This window comes from Mesocricetus auratus, unplaced genomic scaffold (genome assembly GCF_017639785.1).
Source record: "Mesocricetus auratus isolate SY011 unplaced genomic scaffold, BCM_Maur_2.0 Super-Scaffold_100676, whole genome shotgun sequence".
Lineage (NCBI taxonomy): Eukaryota > Metazoa > Chordata > Mammalia > Rodentia > Cricetidae > Mesocricetus > Mesocricetus auratus.
In genome coordinates this window covers 175,103,967-175,127,028 of record NW_024429266.1, presented here as the reverse complement: position 1 = coordinate 175,127,028, position 23,062 = coordinate 175,103,967, and the positions used below count along the sequence as shown (strand labels likewise).

The window sequence follows — 23,062 nt, the reverse complement described above, 5'->3', positions numbered from 1 at the left end:
GGTTGGTTGGCTAGTTCCCTGGAGTTGAGTGTTGAAATTTCACTAAGCAGAAAGTGAAACAGCACTTTATAGGCAAGGGGCAGAAATGTCAGCCAGCCACAATGGTGTTGTCCGTGCTGTCTTGGCTTTGAGGTGGACATGGGAACATGGCTTTCTTCTTGATTGTCAAGGGATGGGAAGCTGTGGTTGGGGGCACAGGGGACATGGTCTATGCCATCGTGAGCCCATTAATGACACAATTCATGTCGAAGTAGATGACCTTGAGTTGGTCATGACTTTGGGAGGGCCTGAAGGCTTAGTTTCTGCCCCCCCCCCCCAACTATTAGTTTTAGACTGTGGGAAGGCTTATGGTTGTCATGCAGATTCCCAGGGCACAGTGTGGGAACAAGATGGGCTCTGGCCCTGGCACACAGTGACGCCAGCACAGATTGGCATCAGGAAGGCTCACTCTGTCACCTCCGGGATATCCTGTGTGTTGTGGGAAGCCTGAGGCTGGGTGGGTCCTTCCTTACTCTTCTGCTTGCCAACACATCATGCACGGTTCCTAAGGCTGAGCAAGATGCTGTGCAGGGCTAACCCTCCCGTCTGCACCTGGGTAAGGGCCAGATACTTGTTTCACCACCGTGTGTTTTCTTTGGAGTTGTACCTCTGGGATCTAGTCTACTTTCCCCAAATGCCGTTGACATTTTGTCTTCTGAGCTCAGAGAGTGATCAGGAGCACATGGTAACTATCCCCAGAAAACTCTGACCTGGATGAGTATGGTGGTTTCTTTTTGCCCATACACCTTTTTGTTTCTCTCCTAAAATAATTGGCTTGGAAATGCCCACCCATGGTCAAGGTCGCTGCTCCCAGGCAGCTCCGTGAGTCCTCTAGGCCCTAGCAGGGCCCCTGTTGGTTTTCCACCCACCAATTTGGTCTTTAAGGAGCGGCAGGATGTGTGTGGTTGGTTTGGGTCAGCGTCCTGACAGCACAGGACGCACTGGGCTATGATTCATTCAAAGGGGGAGGGACATGGAAAACAATGTCTGTCTTTAAGCTCCAGGAACCAGGAAAGTGAGCTGGAAATATGAGTGATGTGTAATTTTACTAAAATTAACCAGCAAGTTCCCAGGCTTGTTCTGTGTTCTTTTGTGTGAGGTGCCAACTCAATGATTTCCTAGGTGTTGAGTCCTGGAGTACCCTGTTGGTACCACCTTTCTATGCTCTCTGTGCATCTCATCATTGAGGTTGGTGCTTGGCTGTGGTGGATCCAAGGTGGCAAGGACTGGTGACTTTGAGGTCAAGGGGACAAGTGACACTAGCCGGCCATGTTTAGGCTGCCTTCCTCAGACCCTCCCGCCCTCTTGGGCTGGCTTCTTCCGTGCTGGTTGCCTGCTGCAGCTTCTTTTGGGAACCATAGTGCTCCCTGCGATTTCCTGTCCTTGCTAGTGTCTGCTGCTTGGGCCCCTGGGAGTGTAGACTCCATCTGAAGGCTGTGGATGCCCTCTGGTTCACTGGTCAACTCTGGGTCTCCATGAGTTTGCCCACCCCCCAGCTTTGCATCTCGATGCTCCCTTTCTCTGAGCAGTTGGTCTGTAGCTCAAGACAGACAGGACATTGTCTCCGAAAGCTTTCTGTGCTAGCGTAGGATGGGCAGAGGTGATCAGCGGTGGTGTGCTCGCTTCTGCACAAGTGCCCTGGAATTCAGGGCCACGCACATTCAGAGAAGTACAATGTGGCTGTAGCCTCCCCGGTGAATGGCAGGTGGACAGTTGTTGCTACAGCATAAAAGGTTTGTGGCACAGAGCCTGAGGTAACAGTGGAAAGGCAGTTGGGAACAGGGTTAATGGGAAAGAAAGGTGGTAGTTGCTGATACTTGAAAAGAGATCCATCAGGTCAGATTTTCTTAATGAAAATATGGCTTTGAGATGAACACAGCAAAGTCAGGGAATGATAGGACTAGTGAGTGGGCATATCAGTGCAGGGCAGTTTTACAAGAGGCCACCAGTGGGAGAACGGGGTGCTGAGTACCCAAGATAGTGCTGTGAGACTTCTTCCAATTGAAAATTGGCTACTAATAAAAGGTGTGGCTGTCACACATATGGGGTGTGTGTATACACATGCAGTGTGTATGAGCTTTGCAGTGTGTGTGGTGCGTGACTAAACGTTAGCATGTTGCATTTGGCTGGCCCAGCAGGCAGGCATGGGTGCTCTCTGCTCAAAGGCCAAGTGCACAGCCTGCTTCCTTGATGGTAAAGAACAGGCCAGGTTGCATGGGCTCAGAGAATAATCTGAAATTTCTAAAAAGTCTTAGGAATCAGCCCCCGTTTTCCTTTAAGTTTTAAAGTGTTTGCCCTGGCAGCCGGTTTAAAAGGGACAGATCCTACGTGGAAAACATTGGTGATGGTTTTAGAGTCAGTGGGATGGAGGGAGGACAGAGCTGAGCCTGGAACGGTTTGTGTAAGCTGCTGGGCCTTGCGGATTCTCATGCCTTACTTGTGTTGACACTATTTAAAATCCCTTATAGAAGAGGCGGCATTGGGCATCTGGTCGATGGCCCATGTGGTATCTTCCAAGTGTGCAGGCCCCTACAGCTCAGGGAAGCTGCTGTGGTTTCTGGGTGCAAGTGCTGCCCACTGCCTGACATACTCTACACTAACAGAAGCAGACCCACTCAGAAGAGGTCATCAATGGATGAGCTGCCCACTGTCTTGGTGTCCTGTCTGGACTGAGGTGGTAACGGGTTCTGCTGCTGAGGAGCATACACGAGTATTGTCTCACCCCAGAACTGATCTGTAGCATGTGTAAGGTTTCTTTGGTCTTCAGCATTCCCATCCTACCTCAGTGACCCATGGTGGTCAAAATGAGCACATGGAGCTGTCTCCTGTGTAGGCAGGCAGGCAACACTGCAGAGTGACATGTCTGCCAGCAGGAAAGGAGGGGGCCACAAAGCCAGCTTTCGCTTGTAGGCATTTCTCCTGTCCTTAGGGCCTGGTTCCCCAACTCATCCTGTGGTCCTATCCTTAACATCAGGGTAGGAATGTCATGGAAACATCTGGAAGAAGTGCCTGGCTCTTCACCAGGACCCCCTTTGCCAGGCATCCCCCCACTAAACCTGCCTCTGTCTTGCAGGAATAAGACTGTCAACGGAGACTGCCGAAGAGACCCCAGGGAGCGCAGCCGCAGCCCCATTGAGCGAGCTGCAGCCCCCGCTGTGAGCTTGCATGGTGGCCACCTGTATGCATCCCTCCCCGGCCTCATGGAGCAGCCTCTCGCGCTGACTAAGAGCAGCAGTGACACTGGCAGGTCAGCTGTGGAGAGGCAGCAGGTGCGTATGTTATGCCAAGCAGCTTGCTTTCTTCTCATCTGGAGGTGACCAGGTCGGACTGGGTGTGGGGGACCAGGAGCTGCGTGGAAACCCTGACCAGAAGTCCTGAAGTTGAAGGAGCCTCAGCAGTCCCATTCCTGAGGCTTTGCACAGTACAGGGCTGATCTTGATGAGTGAGGCCTCCACGCGTCCCTCCCCCCATCTTCCCTGGCACTCTGTTCCTCGGGATCAGTGTAGTAATCCCCTGAGAGGCCTGTGCTTACCCAGGAGGATTTTACAAAAGTTAAATGTCAGTGGCCACAAACCTGTGATTAGGACACAGGCTCATTATTATTATTATTAAAGGAAAATGAAATTCTTTTCTGGGGGCAGGGTGTTCAAGTCAGGGTTTCTCCATATAGCCATAGATATCCTGTAACCCACTCTGTACACCAGGCTGGCCTTGAACTCACAGAGATCTGCCTGCCTTCAGTTTTTTGGGATTAAAGGCATGTGCCACCACTGCCTGGCAAAATTATTACTTTTAAAAATCAAGGACAGGACTAGTAAGCTCAGTCTTATAATGTCAGCTATTTGGGAGGCTGAGGCAGGAGGATTACAAGTTCAAGGCAACTTCATAAGACCTTGTCTCTCAAAGAGCAGGAGGTAGACTGATTCCGAGCACATGAGTGCTTGCCTTACCTCAGCGCCTCACCGCCTCACCTTAGCAGGCCCCGAGACAACAGATGGGGGAGGCCTTGAAAGCACAGAGACTTGGGCAGTTCTGTGTGACCCATGGTAGGCCTGTGATTCCCAGTTTCCAGTCAGTGAGTGTGACAACGTGGAAGGGGCCTGACCCTGAGGAGATGCTGTGTGTCAGGGACTCACCTGAAGGTGCCAGGAGAGGGGACCCCAGCACATTTAGTCTCCCCATCTGGACCTGCTGTTTGTAACAGTCCCTGTCGAGAGGAGTTGGACCCTCTGGCAGCAGCCGCTCGCCTAATCAGTGGATAAAGAGGAGCTGACCTGTCCTCCCTCCTACAGAACCGGCCCTCCGTGATAACCTGCGCGTCTGCAGGCGCTCGCAACTGCAGCCTCTCTCACTGCCCCATTGCACACAGCGGCTGTTCTGCACCCGGATCTGCCAGTTACCGGAGACCACCCAGCGGTGAGCTTTCCATAGCCCATTGCATGTAGGAACCCTGGTTAAGCTGTGGGCTGTAACCTCTCCCTAAAAATCACTTAATGTTGACTTGAAAAGCAGTGTTTTGGAGCACGAGTGTACCTTGACTTGGCCATGGCTTGGGTGAGACCATTGGGTGTCTGGTGCCTCTGGGCTTTAGATGACAGGAAGACAGCTTCCACCATTGCTATTTAGTGCCACAAAGGCACGAGATTCACATTTCAGCCCAGTGTGGTTAGGTACCACTGACTAGGGTACTCTGGCCCACTGATGCAGCGACATCTCCTCTGATCCATCCTTTGCAGCAACTGCCACCTGTGACCCTGTGGTGGAAGAGCATTTCCGTCGGAGCCTGGGCAAGAACTACAAGGAACCAGAGCCAGCACCCAACTCGGTGTCCATCACTGGCTCTGTGGACGACCATTTTGCCAAAGCGCTAGGTGACACATGGCTTCAGATCAAAGCGGCCAAGGACAGCGCTTCCAGCAGCCCGGAGTCAGCGTCACGCCGGGGCCAGCCAGCCAGTCCCACTGCCCACATGGTCAGCCATAGTCACTCCCCCTCTGTGGTCTCCTGAAGGGGGCTCCATCCTCCGACTACACAGGGATCTGCATGGTTTGCCTGAGCTTTGAACAGTCAGTGCTTAAAAAAAAAAAGAAAAGAAAAAAAATCTTGCGGGGAGGGTGGGAGGGTGGTTTATTCGCAAAACCATGTTGTCTGGACTTGTGTTCTGCTCTGTTTTTGTACTTGCTTGGTGTTCGTACAAGGGTCTCAGTGTGACAACAGGAACAGTGCGGAGCATCGGTCCAGTGGGGCATCCTTGCTTCCTGCCCTGGTTACCAAAGAAACCTCTGCAGCTCTGCCCACCTGGCAGCCGGGACCCTGCGGCCCTTTCTTAGTCACAAGCCATGAAGACATGGGGATCCGGACGCTTTGTGCTCTTAGCTTTTGAGATCGGGTATGCACGGCTTGGCTTGCACCTGGGGTCCAGCTCAGGCTGTGTGTGCATGTGTCTGCCTGAAAAGAACTGTCCTGATTTGCACTATGGAGGGCAGGGCTGCCTTATTGGGCAGCCATCTGAGATGCCAGCACCGAGGGCAAACTGCTAGGGAACACTTCTGACCATGTGTGCTTGCATTGTTGCTGAACTTAGAAGGTCTCTAGCAGGTTCTAGGTCTTTCTTTCTAGTCTTGAGGTGCTCACAACTGGACTGCAGACTCCCTGACCATGGGCATTTACCTTCTCTGAACACTGCAGTTTGTGAGGCTAGTGCCAAGACTAGAGGACTCCGTAGTGCTTCTGACATGGTTCGTGTCTTAATAAGAATAGCTGGTTTCTGTTGACTGTAAGCTCAGACTGTAGCACTGACTGGCTTCTCGGCGGCGGCATTATCCTGTTTCATCAGTTACAGCCCTAGATACAGTCACTGCTGGTACAGCTGTGCTTTGGAGACGTGTAGTGGACTCTCACCTTACTCCGAGAAGGAGCGCACAGCCGGTGGGTGTGGTAGGTTGGGGAGCCCATTGCTGCTGATTTTCTGCATCCAGGGCTGGGGACTTGAGTTCATGTCTTTAGGCTCCTTGAGCACAGACTGCTCCTTTCCAGCTACTGGCCAAACAGTAGGTGCCTGACAGTCTGCAACATGGAGCTGCGTGTGCTTCCTCTCATGCCGGGGCCAAGGCTGTACACATTCCTCAATAATAACTATACAGTTATTCCTGTATCACTATTTCCCGCTCTATTAATAGCTACTAACTAGACATTAGAAGCAAGCAGGACAGACATGGCTGGGGATGCCCCACAGCTGCTGCTCCTCCTGGCCGTGAGCATTTCTGTCCCCTGGCCCAGCCCACCAAAGGGCTAGGACATCATCTGGCCAGGACCACCTCTCCAACAAGGCATTGTGGACTCCTTGCACATGGGAGCCCATGGGGCTGACTCAGTAGGAGGAAAACAGGTTAGCTGTTGTTGAACTTGGGAAACAGGCAAGGGTGGAAAGGCGGGAACTGATACCCGTAGTCGCAGGGTGGCTACCGGTCCTTACAAAAGTGGACAGCCCTCCTGCCCCGCATAGTCCACTCCACTCTCCTGGGCTTCCAAGCCTGGCATTCAGGCCCCTATATTTTCTGTAGGAAAAAAAGAATTGTTGAGAACACTTTTTTTATATAGGTAATTTTAAAGACCATCATTACGCTGTGCGTAAAGAATGTACAGAGAAATTTGTAGGTATTTTTGAAGAACAATTAATTTGTTAATGATATGTAGCTATTTAATTTTTCCCTTTCCTATGGTAATCATTTGTTGTTGTTGTTTGGGAAAAAAAGTTGATCTTTTTTTGTCGTAGGTGTGTCTGTAATCGTGCAGGTACACAGTTACTCCATGACAACACTGCGTCCGCGTTGATAGCCACTGGTTTGTTATTCTGCAGGCTACTGAGGTTGTGACGGGAACAACCGCACCGCGGACTGGCTCTGTGGGCAGCAGGCCTCCGACACCCGTCAGTGATCGGGTTGTTGCTGGTGGGGGTGGGGTGGCAGTGCGGGTGGCGGGGTGCACTGACCTATCTGGAATAGGCTGTGCCCTGGAGGGGGGGATGCCACACGTCAGCTGAGGAGTGCGCCATCCTGCCTGGGCAGGAACTTGTGACCTCCCCAGAACCAAGCCACCATGTGCGTGCTGACCCCTCTCTGTGTTTGTAAATCTGTAATATACCATTCTCTGTGGCCTGTTTTTCCTGGAAGAAGAAAAAAAAAAGGTTTGGCAGGCCATCTTTTTTTTTTTTTTTTTTTTTTTGTACTTAAAAGTAGCCTTAAGAACAATAATAAAGTGCTCTTAAACCAAGGCTTTGTGTGGCTCTTGCATCCTAGGGTGGCATGTGGTACCCTGTGCCTAGGCCTGGCTGCTTCTGGGAATCCTTGTGCAGGTGGTAGGGTTACTTGTTGCGGTCTCTACCATAGGCCAAGGTCCTCTCAACTCTCCCTTACTGAAATCGGCCGGACAGCCATGTGTGGGCTGTCCTGAATATGAGACCAAAGTTGAAGGTGTGTAAGTGGGTGGGGCTGCTAGTAAGAGCACACGTACTTAGGACAGGTGACCACAGTTGCTAGGGACTCACCTGGAATGAAGAGGAAAACTAGCCTTGCCCCAATAGCAACCCCCATGAAGCGCCTGCCTGTGGTTTGGCACACCAGCCGGGCAGAGCTCTGCCCTGTGCTCCACCAGTACTGTGGCAGGAGCCCTCTCCTTATCCCTGGAGTCGGATGACACCACAACATGCCACCGCCAAGGGTGGGCAGTGTGGTGCTCCACCTGAACACTCGGGCAGTAAGCTCAGCCCTCACTGCTGCCCTGCCCAGGGCCCACAAAAGGTGCTCTCCCCGTGGAGGTGCCTAGGATGCCCTTGCTTGACCTATGCCGAGTCAGATGCTCTCTGCTGCTGCCATGGGTCAGGGTGAGAAGATCCCAGGGGAATCTTGACAACAGGAGGGAGAGAAATCAATGCACATGGGAGGACTCCCATATCAGTGGCAATGCCAAAGTTATTATTGAGTTTGGAGCTGGTGAGATGGTGCAGGAAAGAGCAGAACTGGGCAGCAGAGGGTACCCCTAGTCCTCAGGGGAGTGGAGATCAGAACCAGGGAGGTGGCAGGACCCAGATCATCAGTCCTGGGGAACAGTCCTGTGCTGAGGGTCGAGCACTCCTGAGCTGTGGTTGCCTCAGATGGTCTCCTCGTCACTCATGTCCCAGATCTGTGTGGAGAAGGGGAGATACTGAACTGAGGGTTCTGTTGCCCTACAGTGCCCACAGATGACACTTCCCAGCTACAGCTGCCATGATACCAGAAGCGTCCACTCCCACAAGCACTGTGTATACCTCCCAGCATGCGATTCCCCTCTGCAGAGCTGCCCTGTCCCTGAGGACTGAAGCCCTGTTTCTTGTTCAATGTTTTAAATCTCAAGTTTCTTTCTTTCCCAAGGCCTCAAAGCCAGTGGGCAAGCTGAATGTGAACCGAAGACTGTAACAGCCAGGCAGCGCCCCCCTTCATCCTCTTCTGCATCCTCAGTGTACCCGGCCAGCCCCTCACATCACAGTGTGTCCTATTGGCCTAGTCAGTTGTCCGGTGGTACCCTGCGCTCTAGAAGCTGGGCTTGAGAGGGCTGGAACTCTTGGGGGCCTGGCAGGAGAGCACTTGTCACCCTGTGCTGTCCCACACTACTTAGGCCAGGTGCAGACACAACACTCTTAAGGCAAGAGAGCTGGCTGTCATCAGAACAGCCCTACTCAAGCAGCCCCAGGGTACCTAGGCACAGACCAGAGACTACCAGATCCTACCTCTGTGTATCCCTGGGGGAGCTGAGGGTGTGAATGGGGGAGGGAACCTGCTCCAGCAACACCCCAAGAAGGCAGTGGCCCCTTAGGCTAGACCTCTGTCCCAGTAACTCCTGGCAAAAGTCCTGCAGAAAGGTGGCCTGAGGTCAACATAGCAGGTCCCAAGACCCTGGCACCCTAGGGCCCCCAGAGAGTTGGTCCCTGAAGCTATGCCTTCAGCCTTCCAAAATTCCTGGAATGGGTTGCACAAGGCTACCTCAGCCCTTGCAGAGCTGAGGAAAGCAAGGGTCTGGCCAAGTTAAACATTCATAGCAGTGCTGGCTGTAAGGGGTGTGGAAAGCAGTAGAGAAGGTGACTTCCTCTCTCTCTTGAGCAAGGGAGGCAGTGTCCCCACACTCCCTCCATTTCTACACAGGCCCCCACCTTAGAGCAAGAGAGCTTGCCACCTGTCCCATTGGGCACTGTCCCTCTGGTCCCAGATCCCCACCAGCGCAGTGCCTGGCCTCATGAGGCGTAGGTAGCTTGGCTGCCTGTATGTAAGGGCTCTCGATCCAGTCTCTTGGATCTGCAGGCTGAGCTGGGGAGATGGGAACTATCAGAACTGCAGCATGGTTCAGCTACTCATACTGGCCCATTCACCAAGCACATTTACATAGCTGCCTGAGCCACGGGCTTTGTTCAGAACCAGAGCTAATACTGTAATCATGTCCCACTCCTGCCAGAGAGGCAGGGAGGGAGGAAACAGCTCAGAGGGGTAAAAGTTTGCCTGAGATCACACAGCCAACAAGCTGCCAAGCTGGGGAGACCATATGTAGAAAAGGCTGGGCAGCCAGTGTGGAGGAAGGGGATGCTGAGGATGAGGCCACAGCTGGAGGTATCAGATCAAGAGGCTGGAAGGTGAACTCCGGAGTTTTCTGCCTAGCCTTCCTGGGTGACACTGAGTGGCATCCTCTGTGGACGGGCAGGTAGAACTTGTCATGATTGTTCCTGGACCAGATGTTTAGCTTAGAGGTTGTGACCAATGGGGCTGTTGCTAGAACTGCCCAGCCCTTGGAGAGGCTCCTGCAAACCACTCAAAGAACTCACTATGAAATCATTGGGGTCTTACAGACCCAACTCCTAGGGACATTGGAGGACTTCTCCACTAGGACAGCCTGGCCATGCCCATTAGTGAGGTTCACATAGCACCCAAGGTGGCACTGACCTAAACAGACTCTTCCACATGAATCAAGAAGATAGTGAGTTGGCAGAGGTTTGCTCAAATGTTAATGCTTGGTGCTGGCATAGGACAGTTATGAAGCTTTACTCTATAGCCTAGACTGCCTTGAACTCAGCAATGCATCCCTCCTGCCTTAGCTTCCCAAGTATTAGGGTTATAGGTATAATCCACCACAGTGCGTTTCTATTCTCTTTTCTAAAGAGAAAGGCGCCATAAAGGTTTTGTTTTTTTGTTTGTTTGTTTTTGTTTTTTCAAGATGGTTTCTGACTGACTTTTAGCAAGAGTTAAAAATTTGATGCTTGAAAACAAAAAGGCTATCACAAATTAGGAGAAAATGTTTTCACATAAAAAGGGCTAGTGTAAAGAACTCTACTTATTTCTTTAAAATGGGTTTTAAAAAATGAACAGCTGCTTCATGGTGGACACTTGTTAGTCTTTGTGGAACTGCCAATCAAACTACAAAAGGGACCAAGGAAATGATGGTTTAGTGGGTAAAAAATACTTGCCATGCAAGATGAAGGCTGAGTTCAAGTCCCTGGAACCCCTGTAAAGCTGAGCATGGTGGCAGGTGTCTGTGACACCTGTGCTCCTAAAGACAGGTGGGATATAGAGACCAGCATCACCAGGAACTTGTGGACCAGCCTGCTGTACTAAGTGGCAAACAGGGGCCTTGTCTGTGAATGAGGTGGAAGGTGACAACTAAGATGGCTTGCTTCTTCCAAATCACACTGGCCTGCACACTGCTTCTCTCTCTGTCTCTGTCTCTGTCTCTGTCTCTGTCTCTGTCTCTGTCTCTGTCTCTCTCTCTCTCTCTCTCTCACACACACACACACACACACACACACACACACACACACACACACACACACACCATACGCATGTATTTAGTTAGGGTTTCTATTGCTGTAGTGAACACCATGACCAAAAGCAACTTGGGGAGGAGAGGGTTTTTTCGCTTACACTTCCACATCACATCTCCCTGAAGGAGGTCGGGGCAGGAGCCCCAGCTCTTCCGGGAAAGACAGCAGGGCAGGCCATGATTCTGAGATGAGAGAAGGGCCCTTCCAGCCAGGACCCGTGCGAGGATGTCTGCCTGAACCCACAGCCCCAGAGGCTGTCAAGGTGTACCAGCTGCAGCAGCACAGATGTGATGGGTACCCAGTTCCAGCCTGAGTCTGCTCTGGGCCACAAAGAGGAGACAGCATGGGTGGAGGGGCCTCTTCCATGCGCACTGTCCTAACCTGGAAATGGCACAGCTATATTTGGGGGTATGTTAAATGTGTTCACTTGCTAATGTAAACATCTTAAACCACACTGCAGCTTGTGAAAGTTGGGGTTGGCACTCCTTATGCCTTGTGGGCCTCTGCATGGCCCACTTCCCACCTCCTGGGAGAGACAGGACAGGAACAGGGGAGGATTGTGCTGGGACCAGGTAAAGATCTTGGTCTGAGCCTCCTCCACAGAATCCCTAGGAAGAATCAAGCCCCTGGAGGAGGCTGGAAGGTCGGCCATATGTCCCTCTAAGGGATGCGAACCCCACTGATCCTTCTTGTGTGGCACGATCCCTCACAGACCCTCCTAGGCAGATAGCCCTAGGTTTGGGGAGGTTCTGTCGGCAGGTAGCACCAAGACCAGGAAGAAATTCCCAAGACAAAATGTCTAAGTCAAGAATGAGGACCAGAAACAAGACAAGACTTGTGGGGCTCTATGGCTGACATCCCAGGCTGACTAGGACAGGCAGAAAGCAAGGTGGCGGCTGTGGGGAGTAAGCAGAGGGGACAGTGGCAGCCACAGCCTAGGAAGGCTGGAAACTGAGGGGCGGGGTGGCTGTGGGTGCTGTGTAGCCTCCTGATGCCCATCCAAGAAGCAGGCAAAAAATTCATTGTTGCTGCGTCTCCACACCCCTCTGGGACAGCCTTTCAGATAAACCGGCAACAGTGTAGGACAGACACAACCCTGCTTGTTCAATATGCCCAAGGCAGGAGAGAAGCAAGGTTTCCCTCAGCCCTTTGTCAGTTCTGCTGAGCACTGCCAGGGGCTGGTGACAACTCTGGCTGGGAGAGGGGAGCTATCACAGACCTTCCAGCTACCTTTCCTTGCCTCCAAAAACCAGGCCACATCCCCTGCAGTTTCTCTCCTGGTCCCTGTCAGTTTCCTTCCTACCACTTTTGGCTGTCCTACCATCTTGCAACTACATGGTAACTTTGTAGCCTATGCCCCTTGGCAAGTAGACTAAGCCGGATGGAATCATATCAGATGCAACTTCCCTCCACCTCCCCACCCCGCAAAAGTCTTTAAACATCAGAAAACCTCCTTTGTTCTTGGGGTTTCCAAGAGGCAACTGAAAAGCCTGTCTCTCCTGTCAGGATCCTGTCATTCTGTGTGTGGGAGCTTCTCACCAGTTCTCCAGGTTTTTGAAAGGAAGCCTCCTTCCTCCCTGTCTCTCTCATCCCCATCTTCCATCTCTCTCATCCTCATCTTCCTCCCCGTCTCTCTCATCCTCATCTTCCTCCCCTTCTCTCTCATTCCCATCTTCCTTCCCATGTCTCTCATCCCCATGATGTCTTTGGTGTGATGTTTTCTTCTCTTGGCTGCTCTCTGACTTCAGGGTGGATCTTTATCCTCGTGGTTGAAAGATTTTCTCTTTCTCCTAACAAAGTTGGTTTTGAGGGGTAATTTCATGTCAGCTCTTATGTCAACTGATACAAGGTAGAGTTATCTGAAAGGAGGGAACCTCAATTGAGAAAATGCCTCCTTAAGACAGGGCTGCAAGCAAGTTTGTAGGGCATTTTCTTTTTTTGTTTTTTTTTTGTTTTTTTTTGTTTTTGTTTTACGAGACAGGGTTTCTCTGTATTGTTTTGGAGGCTGTCGGTCCAGCCCGGCCTCGAACTCACAGAGATCCGCCTGCCTCTGCCTCCCGAGTGCTGGGATTAAAGGCGTGCACCACCACCGCCCGGCGGCATTTTCTTAATTAGTGATTGATGGGTCCCACCCCTGGGCTGGTGGTCCTTGGTTCTATGACAAAGCGGGTTGTGCAAGCCATGGGGAGCAAGCCAGTAAACAGCACCACTCCATGGCCTCTGCATCAGCTCCTGCCTCTAGGTTCCTGCCTTGATTGGGTTCCTGTCCTGACTCCTTCAGTGATGAACAGTGATATGCAAGCACAATGCAAACAAACCCTCTCCTCCCCAATTGTTTTTTGGTCATGGTGTTTCATCCCAGCAATAGAAACCCTAACTGAGACAGCTCTTCCAGAACTTTCCACTTGAACCTGTTTTTTTGTTGTTGTTGTTATTCTTGTTGTAACAGAGATACAGAGGAAGCAACCAGATGTGACAGTTCCCCATACCAGGAGACCTACATACCTTCTAGCACATTCTCTGTGGCAGGGAGGTCTCAACTGTCCCTCTGAGGAAGGGACATTATCTCATGAAGGCCAGGGCAAGGGGCAAGGAGAAGAGGGGAGGTGGGTCCCACAAGCCTGGGCCAGAATGCCTCCCACTTCAGGGATAGCCAGAGCCTGCCCCGCCGGGACAGGAAGGGGTCCAGAGCCTGTTTGCAGGTAGGATTTAAGGGTATGAAACATGTTCACAAATGAATTAGGTAAACAGAGAAAACCAACCCTATGTTTGGTAACAAAAGTACAACATGAGGTCAGGAAGTGAGGACAAGATTCCTGCTGCTGGGACCCCAGGTTCATTCTTGTTTGATACTTTCACAGTGCTCAGTGCACACTCAGACCAGAAACACATTGTGTGTGTGTGTGTGTGTGTGTGTGTGTGTGAGAGAGAGAGAGAGAGAGAGAGAGAGAGAGAGAGAGAGAGAGAGAGAGAGAGAGAGAGAGTGTGTGTGTGTGTGTGTGTGTGTGTGTGTGTGTGTGTGTGTGTACCGGGGTTGCTCTAGGAACTGGGGACCCTGTCTGTAAGAAGGAACTGTTGAGCCAGACATGGAATCATGGAAGTTTCAAGAAAGGAAAACCTCAAATCCCAGCTCCTGCCCACTCCTGCTTCTTCACCTTAGTCTGGAAGATGGGTCTCAGGGTGCAGATGTGTTTAGTCCCCTGGGATGCCAGTGAAGGAGCTTGGAGAGTGTTTGCTACCTCAAGTGAGAGCCACTGACACAATGGGAGTAGACCACCTTGGGGCTTGGCGTTCCCCTTGACCTTCACTGACCTTCAAAAGATCAGTCTAGGCGCAGTCCGCCAGGGCATGCCAATCACCGCTTCAGCCCCTCTGGAGTTTGGCTGGAGGTGGGCTGTGTGGGGAGACTGGGTTTGTTTGCTCTCCCCTAAGCTTCAAAACACATTTTTTGAATTAGGTGGTAAGAATACAGGGTAATTTTTGTGGCACCAACATACTTTCTTTCAAGATATGATTTATATGTTTGGCCCACATCTTAAGTGCCCTGGTGATTGAGATAAATGGCCATGCTGGAGGCTGTGAAGTGGTTTCCATTATGTAGCTCTGATTTTGGGTTCCTTGGAAAACTTTAAAGGGGCAGGCGCATTTGTGGCCTGTCTTCTTCTTCACAGGGTTCTGGGGGTCACCATCAGAGAGTGTGGGAGAAGGGAGTAAGAGAGGAGCCCCCATAGCTCTCGGAAGGGTACGCCTATGCACAGGCTTCCCAGGAGCTCATTTTGACACTTGATTTACAGTGACAAAGGGGACTGTCAGGATAAGGGACCAGAGTCTCATGGGAACACTGCTAACAGGTTTGTATACTCCATCAGAGTCCCTAGGGTTCTGTCCCTGGGACTGACCATCACCACCAAGGCACAGTACCGTCACCGACCTCCTAACCCCTCTCTAAAGCCAGTGTGGCAATCGGGTAAGGATGGAAACACAGAGCAACATGGTCATCTGGGCACCTCCTCCTCAGGGAAACAAAGGCAGGGAGACGAGGGCAGCTCACCTTCATCGAAGGTGCCAGAGGATTCAACAAGCAAACCGCTCTGAGCAAATAGTGTTGGAAGGATTAGACACAGCAGAAAAAGCAACTGTCACCCCTGCCACACTGCACACCACACACAAGAACTAGCTTAGTCACAGTCATGTGCAAGACTTCGCTGTCACATGTCTATAGAGAACATAGAATGTGAGTCTCACAGTGGGTAAAATTTTCTTAGAATAGCAAAAAACAGGAGCCAGAAAAGAAAAAAATTCAACTAATTACCACCAAAATTTAAAATGTTTTTTCTCAGCCAGAAGGTGATGGTGCATGCCTTTAATCCCAGCACTTGGGAGGCAGAGGCAGGCGGATCTCTGAGTTCAAGGCCAGCCTGGTCTACAAAACGAGTTCCAGGACAGGCTCCAAAGCAATACAGAGAAACCCTGCCTCAAAAAACTTAAAAAAAAAAAAAAGACAGCATCAAAAGACCAAGTGGGGTGGTGCACGCCTTTAATGCCAACACACTCAACACTTGGGTGACAGAGGCAGGTGGATCTCTGAGTTTGAGAGCAGCCTGGTCTACAGAGAGTTCAAAGCTAGCAAGGGCTATATACTGTGAGGGTCCATCTCCTGTCTGTCTCTTGCTATGTTGCTTAGGCTAGCCTGGAACTTCCAAGCTCAAGCAATCCTCCTGTCTCTGCCTCCTGAGTAGCTGGGACTCCAAGTGTGTGACCAGTTGATTTAACAGTCTCTTGCCACCCAGAGACTTTCACACACTGTGGGGTTTCAGTGTGTTCCCCAAAGTCTGTGCTGGGGAGCAACCCCCAAATGCCCATGTTGATGGTATTCAGAACTGCTCAGTGTGTGCCTGGTTAATGCACATTACTTGTGTGTCAGTACTGGGAGGCAGGGACCTTGGGAGATGTGGAGGGTTAGAGGAGGTCACCCGGATAGGGCTCCCAGGATGGGGTGACAAGCTTCATAAGAAGAGCTCACATGCACCCTTGTTCTGCCTCACCATGCTCTGATGCATTCAAACGAGGAGCCAGCAACAGAAAGCACACCAAGAAAAGCCCCAAACTGAAAACAACCCTAGTCCTAAGTGGAAGCAACCAATACTTGTCAGGCGCTGGGTTGCAGTGCCCTATGGTTGGCCTACACCTTCCTATGGCTGGTCTAGCAGCAAGCCCATGCTAAGGGAGGAACATCTGTATTGAATACACACCTTGACAACTGGAGAAAACAACAGCTGCTGCTAGTGTAGCTGCTTTCTGTGAGCACAGGAGTGGTAGGTGAGCAGCCTCACACAGTAGCCCCTGAGGAGCTGGGCCTCCAGCCCTACACCAGTGGGGTGGTCCTGCTGCCCTAAGGAGCTGGGCCTCCAGCCCTACACCAGTGGGGTGGTCCTGCTGCCCTAAGGAGCTGGGCCTCCAGCCCTACACCAGTGGGGTGGTCCTGCTGCCCTGAGCTAGGTCATGGCAGCTGGTTCATGCTGGAGGACACTGAGGCCAAACAGCCAGCTGTCCAAGGATGCATCCCATCCAAGTGTTACCGCGAGAGCGTTTACTCTGAAAGCAGACAGCAATGACCTCCCTGAACACAAACATCCTCCCTGAGGTGTGCACTTTGCCTGGAAGTGGAAAGTTTTGATTTCTTCCCCCCTATCCTGGTCAAAGAGCCTGGGAAGAAGTAGATCCTGCCAGTTCCAGTCTCCCTCCCAGGACAACATAGAGGGGTCAGAGTGCAGCTGCCAGGCCAGGCCAGGGAGACTGAGTTCCTGGTCACCGAGTCTCAGTCTTCTTGAGCCTAAACTGGCAGAGGCTGATGAGGCCAGGACCTGTGGGATGCCGTGCTCAGTGGCCATCTTGAAAGATGGTGAACTTTGTTTAACTTGCTCTAAGGAGTTATCCACAACACACTGGATCTCAACTCTCTGCCATCCTGCTCCTCTTTCTTCACAGGCCAAGGTTGGCCTGCACAGTTGTGGCAATATAGACCCTATAGGCATCCTGTCCCTGTGGGGTATGGGCCTTAGACTATGTTGGGTGCCTGAGAGCCTCGCCTTCCTTCATATGCAATCACCTTATCCTTGCTGGGGATGTGTGTGTGTGTGTGTGTGTGTGTGTGTGTGTGTGTGTGTGTGTGTGTGTGTGTGTGTGTGTCTTTAATCATCAGAGTAAGGGGTATGGCTAGCAGGATCCCTGAGGACAGGGCAGTTCCCAGAGCTCCAGAAGGTTCTTGGGAAGCCATTAATTGAGAATAGCTCTCTCAGGAGTCAAAGCCACAGCTTAAGGGCAACAGTGTTCTGAAGTGACACTAGGGTGTCTTTTTACCCTGGCTGTCTTATGTCCCTGTCTAAATATAGAGACATCTCAGGACAAGCACCCATGTGTTACCCTGTCACAGTACCACATGGCCCTGCTGACGACGGCAGGACTCACCATTGCAGAATTGGGTCCTTAGGGAGGCTTCGTGCTTCCCCTTGGCTCCCCTGGAAGTCCAGACAGGAGCTGGTCACACTCCCCAGTGTGACAATGTGTCACTTAGAGACCTGTGTGGTCCCCATTCTTGCTTTGCAAGCACATTTCTACCTGATTTGGGGTGAGCAAACTAGTAGACTAAGAGGCGAAGATTCTGGGCTCAACCTTTCCCTTGGCAAGTCTTCAATACAACCAGTGAGCCACTCAGAAGGCACCAGCGGGGGTCTGCAGATGTGACAGGAAGAGGCCTGAGCTAGAGGTAGTAGAAGGTTTTGCGGGGGATGGGCTGGCCTAGGTCATGGAGAATGGGAAGTTCAGCAGAAATGCCCAAATGGCCTCCAGGAAAGGCCCCTGAGCAGGACATCCAAGAAATCTGACCTTTCAGGAAGGCCTCCTGGAGGAGGGCTCTACAAGGAGACAGAAACAGGGGCTTTTAGCAAGAAGACACCAAGGGGACAGAAGTCTGGCTGGGGAGACTTCTGCAGGAAGAGCCTGTAGGGCAGCTTAGATCCAAGCTGTCTGGCTAAGCCAGAAGAAAGTGGCAGAGTCGTTCTTCCTAGCTACTGAGACTTTGGAAGCCTCATATGTGAAAACATGACTATGGCCATATGGCCACCAGGCTCCTAAGGGATGACAATTTCCCATGTGGGCTCCAGCACACCTGATTTTGAGGGACAGGAGACAGTGGACAGGGCTGAGTCACTCAGAGCTCCATGTCATGTTCTGCTAACATGGAGTATGTGGTGTTTCTTCAGTACAGCCAATAGGAAGGTACTGTGTGTGGTCTCTGCCCAGTGGCACGTACCTACCCAGCATCAAGGACTGCCATTCAGGAAGGGCTGATGCTTTCCAAGCTTCTGTGGCTTTGGGGTAACGCTTATGGACCACGGCACACAGAGCCTTCAGAGAGCAGCAGATGCCAGGACAGACACATGGCCGCAGCTCCAAGGGCAACAGTGTTCTGAAGTGACTTGGGGGCGTACTTCTTTACCTTGGCTGTCTCATGCCCATGCCTAAATATAGAGATGTCTCAGGACAGGAGCCATGGCCATCAAAGCCCACGCGGCCCAACTATCAGTGGCAGGACACGGCACTAACGCTCATAGCTTTTCCCCAGAGTTGTCTGACTCTCGTGTCTTGGTCTATTACAGGCTGGTATATCCTTGGCAGCAGGTGCCAAGGCCACAACCTGGGCTCAGGGGCACGACCATGCCAGCCTGTAGAGCAGCTTCTCCTTGGGACATGCAGCTGGCCAGGGTTTGCTGGGCAGTACTTTTCCAGCCACTTGGACTTGTTCAGACTGGGCATCCTTGGTCATGCCAGCCCGTGTGGCAGTGTCTCCCCGGTACATGAGGCTGGCCAGGTTCTGTTGGGCAGTACTTTTCCAGGCATTGGGTCCGTGGATCCCAACTTTCCCTTCATGGAGACACATTCCCAGTGGTGGGAAACCCGCCTCAAGCTGAGTTCCAAGACTTGAAACTGGCTATAACATGAAAGCCCTCTGTTTTAAGAGCAGAACTGAAAGGGCAGTTGTTTCCTTTAATAAACACTCTTTTAACCCATTTCACAAACAAACCAGCTTTCTGCTTCTAGTTTCTTTCCTGTTCCTCTCTTTCTTCGTTAATTTGATAAGCGACAGACGCCAAGCTGAGGCGGCACTTTGGTTATGGAGCTGAGAAAGAAAAACTGTGGCTTTGAGAAGTGGCCTCTGCGTGGAACCAGCTCCACTGTCCTCTCCCATCCCCCACCTTCCAGACAGTGCCCTGAATGAGTCTTTCCTGCTGAGACTTCTGGGGGCTGAAAGGCTGCTTAGAGGTTACGGTATATTCTGCTCTTCCACAGAAGCCATGCTTGGTTCCCAGCTCCTATGCCAGGTGACTCGCAGCTCCTGGAAACTGTAACTCCAGAGGATCTTATCTGGGGCTCTGATTCCCGTGGGCACCTGCACACATGTGCACAAAACCCACATGTGCACACATAATTTAGAAAATCTTGAGAATAGAGACTTCTGCTTTAGTAAGTTTATAGAACAGAGGGGTTCTGTTTTTGTTTTTGGTTTTTTTTGGGTGTTTTTTTGTTTTTGTTTTTGTTTTTTTGCCCTGAGAACAGCATAAAAGAGCATATAGCATCCAGTTCTAACAAGAGGGAATAGAGAGCAAGCCCCTGGACAAGCCATGATGGAACCCACTGGAAACTCACTTCCCTCCCTCCTAAGGCACTGCAAGCTGGACTGGAAAACAAGCCGCTGCTTAGAAGTTTCTGCAAGACTGCCTCCTGTGATGAACACACGTGGGGGTGAACTGCTCTGACACGCCAAGAAGCTCCCACCCACACCAGCCTCCCAAGCCCTGGGGCAGCTTGCAGAACAAAGTCGGGGTGAACGTGCTGCCCCCATCTACACTGTCTTGGGCCATGTCTCTGGTCCTCCCCCCCAAACTCCTCTCCCCCACTGTCTGTGAAACTTGCCACATTAGCATGCAAAACTCAGGGTAGGTTGGGTCACCACAAGCCCTGGTTTGGGGATGGCACAGAGATGATTGACAACCTCAGGGCCAATCCCGAGGAGCAAGTTTCCATGCACACACTGGCAAAATCTACCCGATACTCCTAACCACTGGCCGGCTGCGCCTCCTGCTGCACCTCTGGCCCCTCCATCCCATCTGTGCTCCTGTCTACTTTGCCCTCCTCTCTGTGCCCCAGTGGCACGCACACTGGTTTTCTCCATGCAGGTGATGTATCTGATTCCCTTGCTAGTTCTGAGTCTGCACCATATCACGGCGCTTAGCAATGACACACACTGACGGTCAGCAGTGCAGGAGTGAGTGAAGGAGGAAGGAGCATTCTCGGCACAAACCCCACAGAGCCGTCTTCCCACTCAGCACGCACTGAACCACACCCCCATATGGTCATGGTAAAGGTCATTTTAAAGAGTAAATAATCTGCTGAAAGAGCTGACCGAGGCAATGAAATGCTCAGAGTTGAGGGACACATTTTAGCACATGGTCCTGTGGGGTGCAAGTTAGAAGGGTTTTGGGATTTTCTTTTTTTCTTTTTTCTTTTGGTTTTTCAAGACAGGGTTTCTCTGTGTTGTTTTGGAGGCTGTCCTGGAACTTGCTCAGTAGACCAGGCTGGTCTTCAAACTCACAGAGATCCGCCTGTCTCTATCTCCTGAGTGCTGGGATTAAAGGCGTGTGCCACCAATGCCCTGGCTGGGGTTTTCTTGCAAGTCTTTGTTCTACTAGTGCAGACCACTCCTCCCCACTGAGCACTCCTCCATTGAGCACCCCTCCATTGAGCACTCCTCCCCATTGAGCACTCCCCTCCATTGAGCACTCCTCCCCATTGAGCACTCCTCCATTGAGCACTCCCCTCCATTGAGCACTCCCCTCCATTGAGCACTCCTTCCCATTGAGCACTCCCCTCCATTGAGCACTCCCCTCCATTGAGCACTCCTCCCCATTGAGCACTCCCCTCCATTGAGCACTCCCCTCCATTGAGCACTCCTTCCCATTGAGCACTCCCCTCCATTGAGCACTCCCCTCCATTGAGCACTCCTCCCCATTGAGCACTCCTCCCCATTGAACACTCCTCCCCATTGAACACTCCTCCCCATTGAGCACTCCTCCCCATTGAGCACTCCTCCCCATTGAGCACTCCCCTCCATTGAGCACTCCTCCCCATTGAGCACTCCTCCATTGAGCACTCCCCTCCATTGAGCACTCCCCTCCATTGAGCACTCCTCCCCATTGAGCACCCCTCCATTGAGCACTCCTCCCCATTGAGCACTCCCCTCTATTGAGCACTCCTCCCCATTGACTCTGCTGCAGACCACTCCTTCCCCATTGAACACTGATGCAGATCATTCCTCCCCATTGAGCACTCCTCTCCACTGAGCACTGATGCAGGACCCCCCCCCCCCTTGAGCAATGGGGTTTCTTAGAAGCAGAGGGAAAGGAATCTGGGAGCTGCTTTTGCCAAGATGCATCTCAGGATCCCCAGGGCTCCTTACACACCAAGGCTGCATTTCCTGGAATTCCCTGTAGGTTGCCTCCCGATCTCCCCCTTCCCCCCCCAAGCAGGACAACTGACACTTGCAGCTCAGCTGAGGCTCTGGTGGCCTGGAACAGACGAGAGCACGCAGCTGCCTGCAGGGCTTTGCTCCTGCTGTGAGTGGCTCTGACAAGCACTGATTGTTCGAAGCAGATGGAGTTTGTTTAGTTGTGAGTGCTGAGCTGCGAAGGGCAATATAACACATCTGTGCCCACTCCTTCTGCGTGGTCACCTAGGCTCCCACTAGCCAGAGGCCTGTGCACACCTGTCCCAGCGCACACATCCTCTGAGCGCCTCTTGTCCTGACCACACTGGGACAGGTAGGCAAGAAGACCAATGCAGAGACTTGGATGGTTACAGACCCATCTCTGCCTCCCTGAAGTGGAAACTAAGGTCCTAAACTCTTCTGCTCTGTCCATCAATGATGGGTGTGACCTGTGTCATGCAGTCTGTCATGGCTGAGCCTCAGTATAATGCTATCAGGAAAGGTCCCAGACAAGAAAGGAAACACAGGCTGTGGAATTCAACAGCCAGATGGTAGTGGGAACAGACCCTGGCCCGTTTCATGCTGGTAGGAACCAGGTCACATACCTGAGAGATTTGGGGACACCTGACCAATAAAGCTAACAGCTCTTGTCTTGTGTCTGTAATTCCTGACTGAACAGGACGGGAAGCAATTCTGTCATCAGGCTGAAGTGCTGGCTCCAATGGCAGAGTCCTTGCCTGGCATGTGAGTGGCCCGGGGCTGAACGTACTCTGCTCTGTGTGCACTGGGCAGGAAGGTGGTGTTCGCCAGTGCTGCTGTCCCTAAATTCAGTTGTACTGACTTGGTTTTTTCCTAACCAATAGCTTTAATTATCTTTAATAATCAAAGTGGTTTGTTTGCTTTGTTTAGAACCTGGGTATTGAGTCCAGGACCATGTGCCTGCCAGGCAAGGGCTTTACTATGGTGCTATATATCCAGCCTAGACACACAGCTTGAATTCTTAGGCAAAACAAGGAACAGTGCTCACCAAGGTGGGCTTTTGAGGTGCCCCAGAATGTGACCCCAAGTATTGAATTCCTGCTTCGTCTTCACCTCTCTTCACCCTCTCATCCTCTACACTTGAGACCACACTGTCGCCTGAATACACAGTTCCCTGATCTCCACTACACCCTGATGCACTTTTTCTTTTGGCTGAACTGTTCCCCAGGCCAGTTTTGCAATCCTTGTGTGGGAAGCTTGCTTCCCTTTGGGCAGGCTGCTGGCTGCAGAATAGTGAAGTCAATATTTTATGTATGAATTCTCTTCTGTTGGGCACTCAGATTGTGTGTTTTATTTATTCTTTTGGGGAGGGAGAATTATAGCCCTGGCTGTCCTAATATGTAGACCAATATGGCTAAGAACTTACAGAGATCCACCTGCCTCTGCGTCTTAAATTCTGGGATTAAAGTCCTGGTGCCACCATGCCTGGCCTTGCAGCTTTATTCTTTTTTCTTTCTTTCTTTTTCTGAGACAGGGTTTTTCTGTATTGTTTTGGAGCCTATCCTGGAACTTGCTCTGTAGACCAGGCTAGCCTCGAACTCACAGAGATCCTACTGCCTCTGCCTCCCGAGTGCTGGGATTAAAGGCGTGCGCCCCCAACG

At 51.6% G+C, this 23,062-nt stretch overlaps 2 protein-coding genes across 9 annotated transcripts in view; one reads left to right on the top strand and one right to left on the bottom strand.

The window, feature by feature from the left end:
* Nucleotides 1-7,213, top strand: part of Vgll4 (vestigial like family member 4) — a 108,351-nt gene extending 101,138 nt beyond the window's left edge. For all 5 annotated transcript variants that reach the window (XM_013110403.3, XM_005066120.4, XM_040738131.1 and 2 more), the window contains 3 exons: nt 3,113-3,308; nt 4,332-4,455; nt 4,776-7,213. In XM_013110403.3, coding sequence (XP_012965857.1) covers nt 3,113-3,308; nt 4,332-4,455; nt 4,776-5,047 — 592 coding nt within the window. In that variant the 3' untranslated portion in view covers nt 5,048-7,213. The remainder of the gene's footprint in view (nt 1-3,112; nt 3,309-4,331; nt 4,456-4,775) is intronic.
* Nucleotides 1-23,062, bottom strand: part of Atg7 (autophagy related 7) — a 278,976-nt gene that overhangs the window by 51,325 nt on the left and 204,589 nt on the right. Inside the window, exon 20 of one of the 4 annotated variants that reach the window (XM_040738129.1) lies at nt 7,992-8,220. The exons of the other annotated variants lie outside the window; for them this stretch is intronic. Within the exon in view, the coding sequence (XP_040594063.1) occupies nt 8,188-8,220 (33 nt within the window). The 3' untranslated portion in view covers nt 7,992-8,187. Of the gene's footprint in view, nt 1-7,991; nt 8,221-23,062 lie in introns of those variants that run through there. 4 annotated transcript variants of the gene reach the window in all.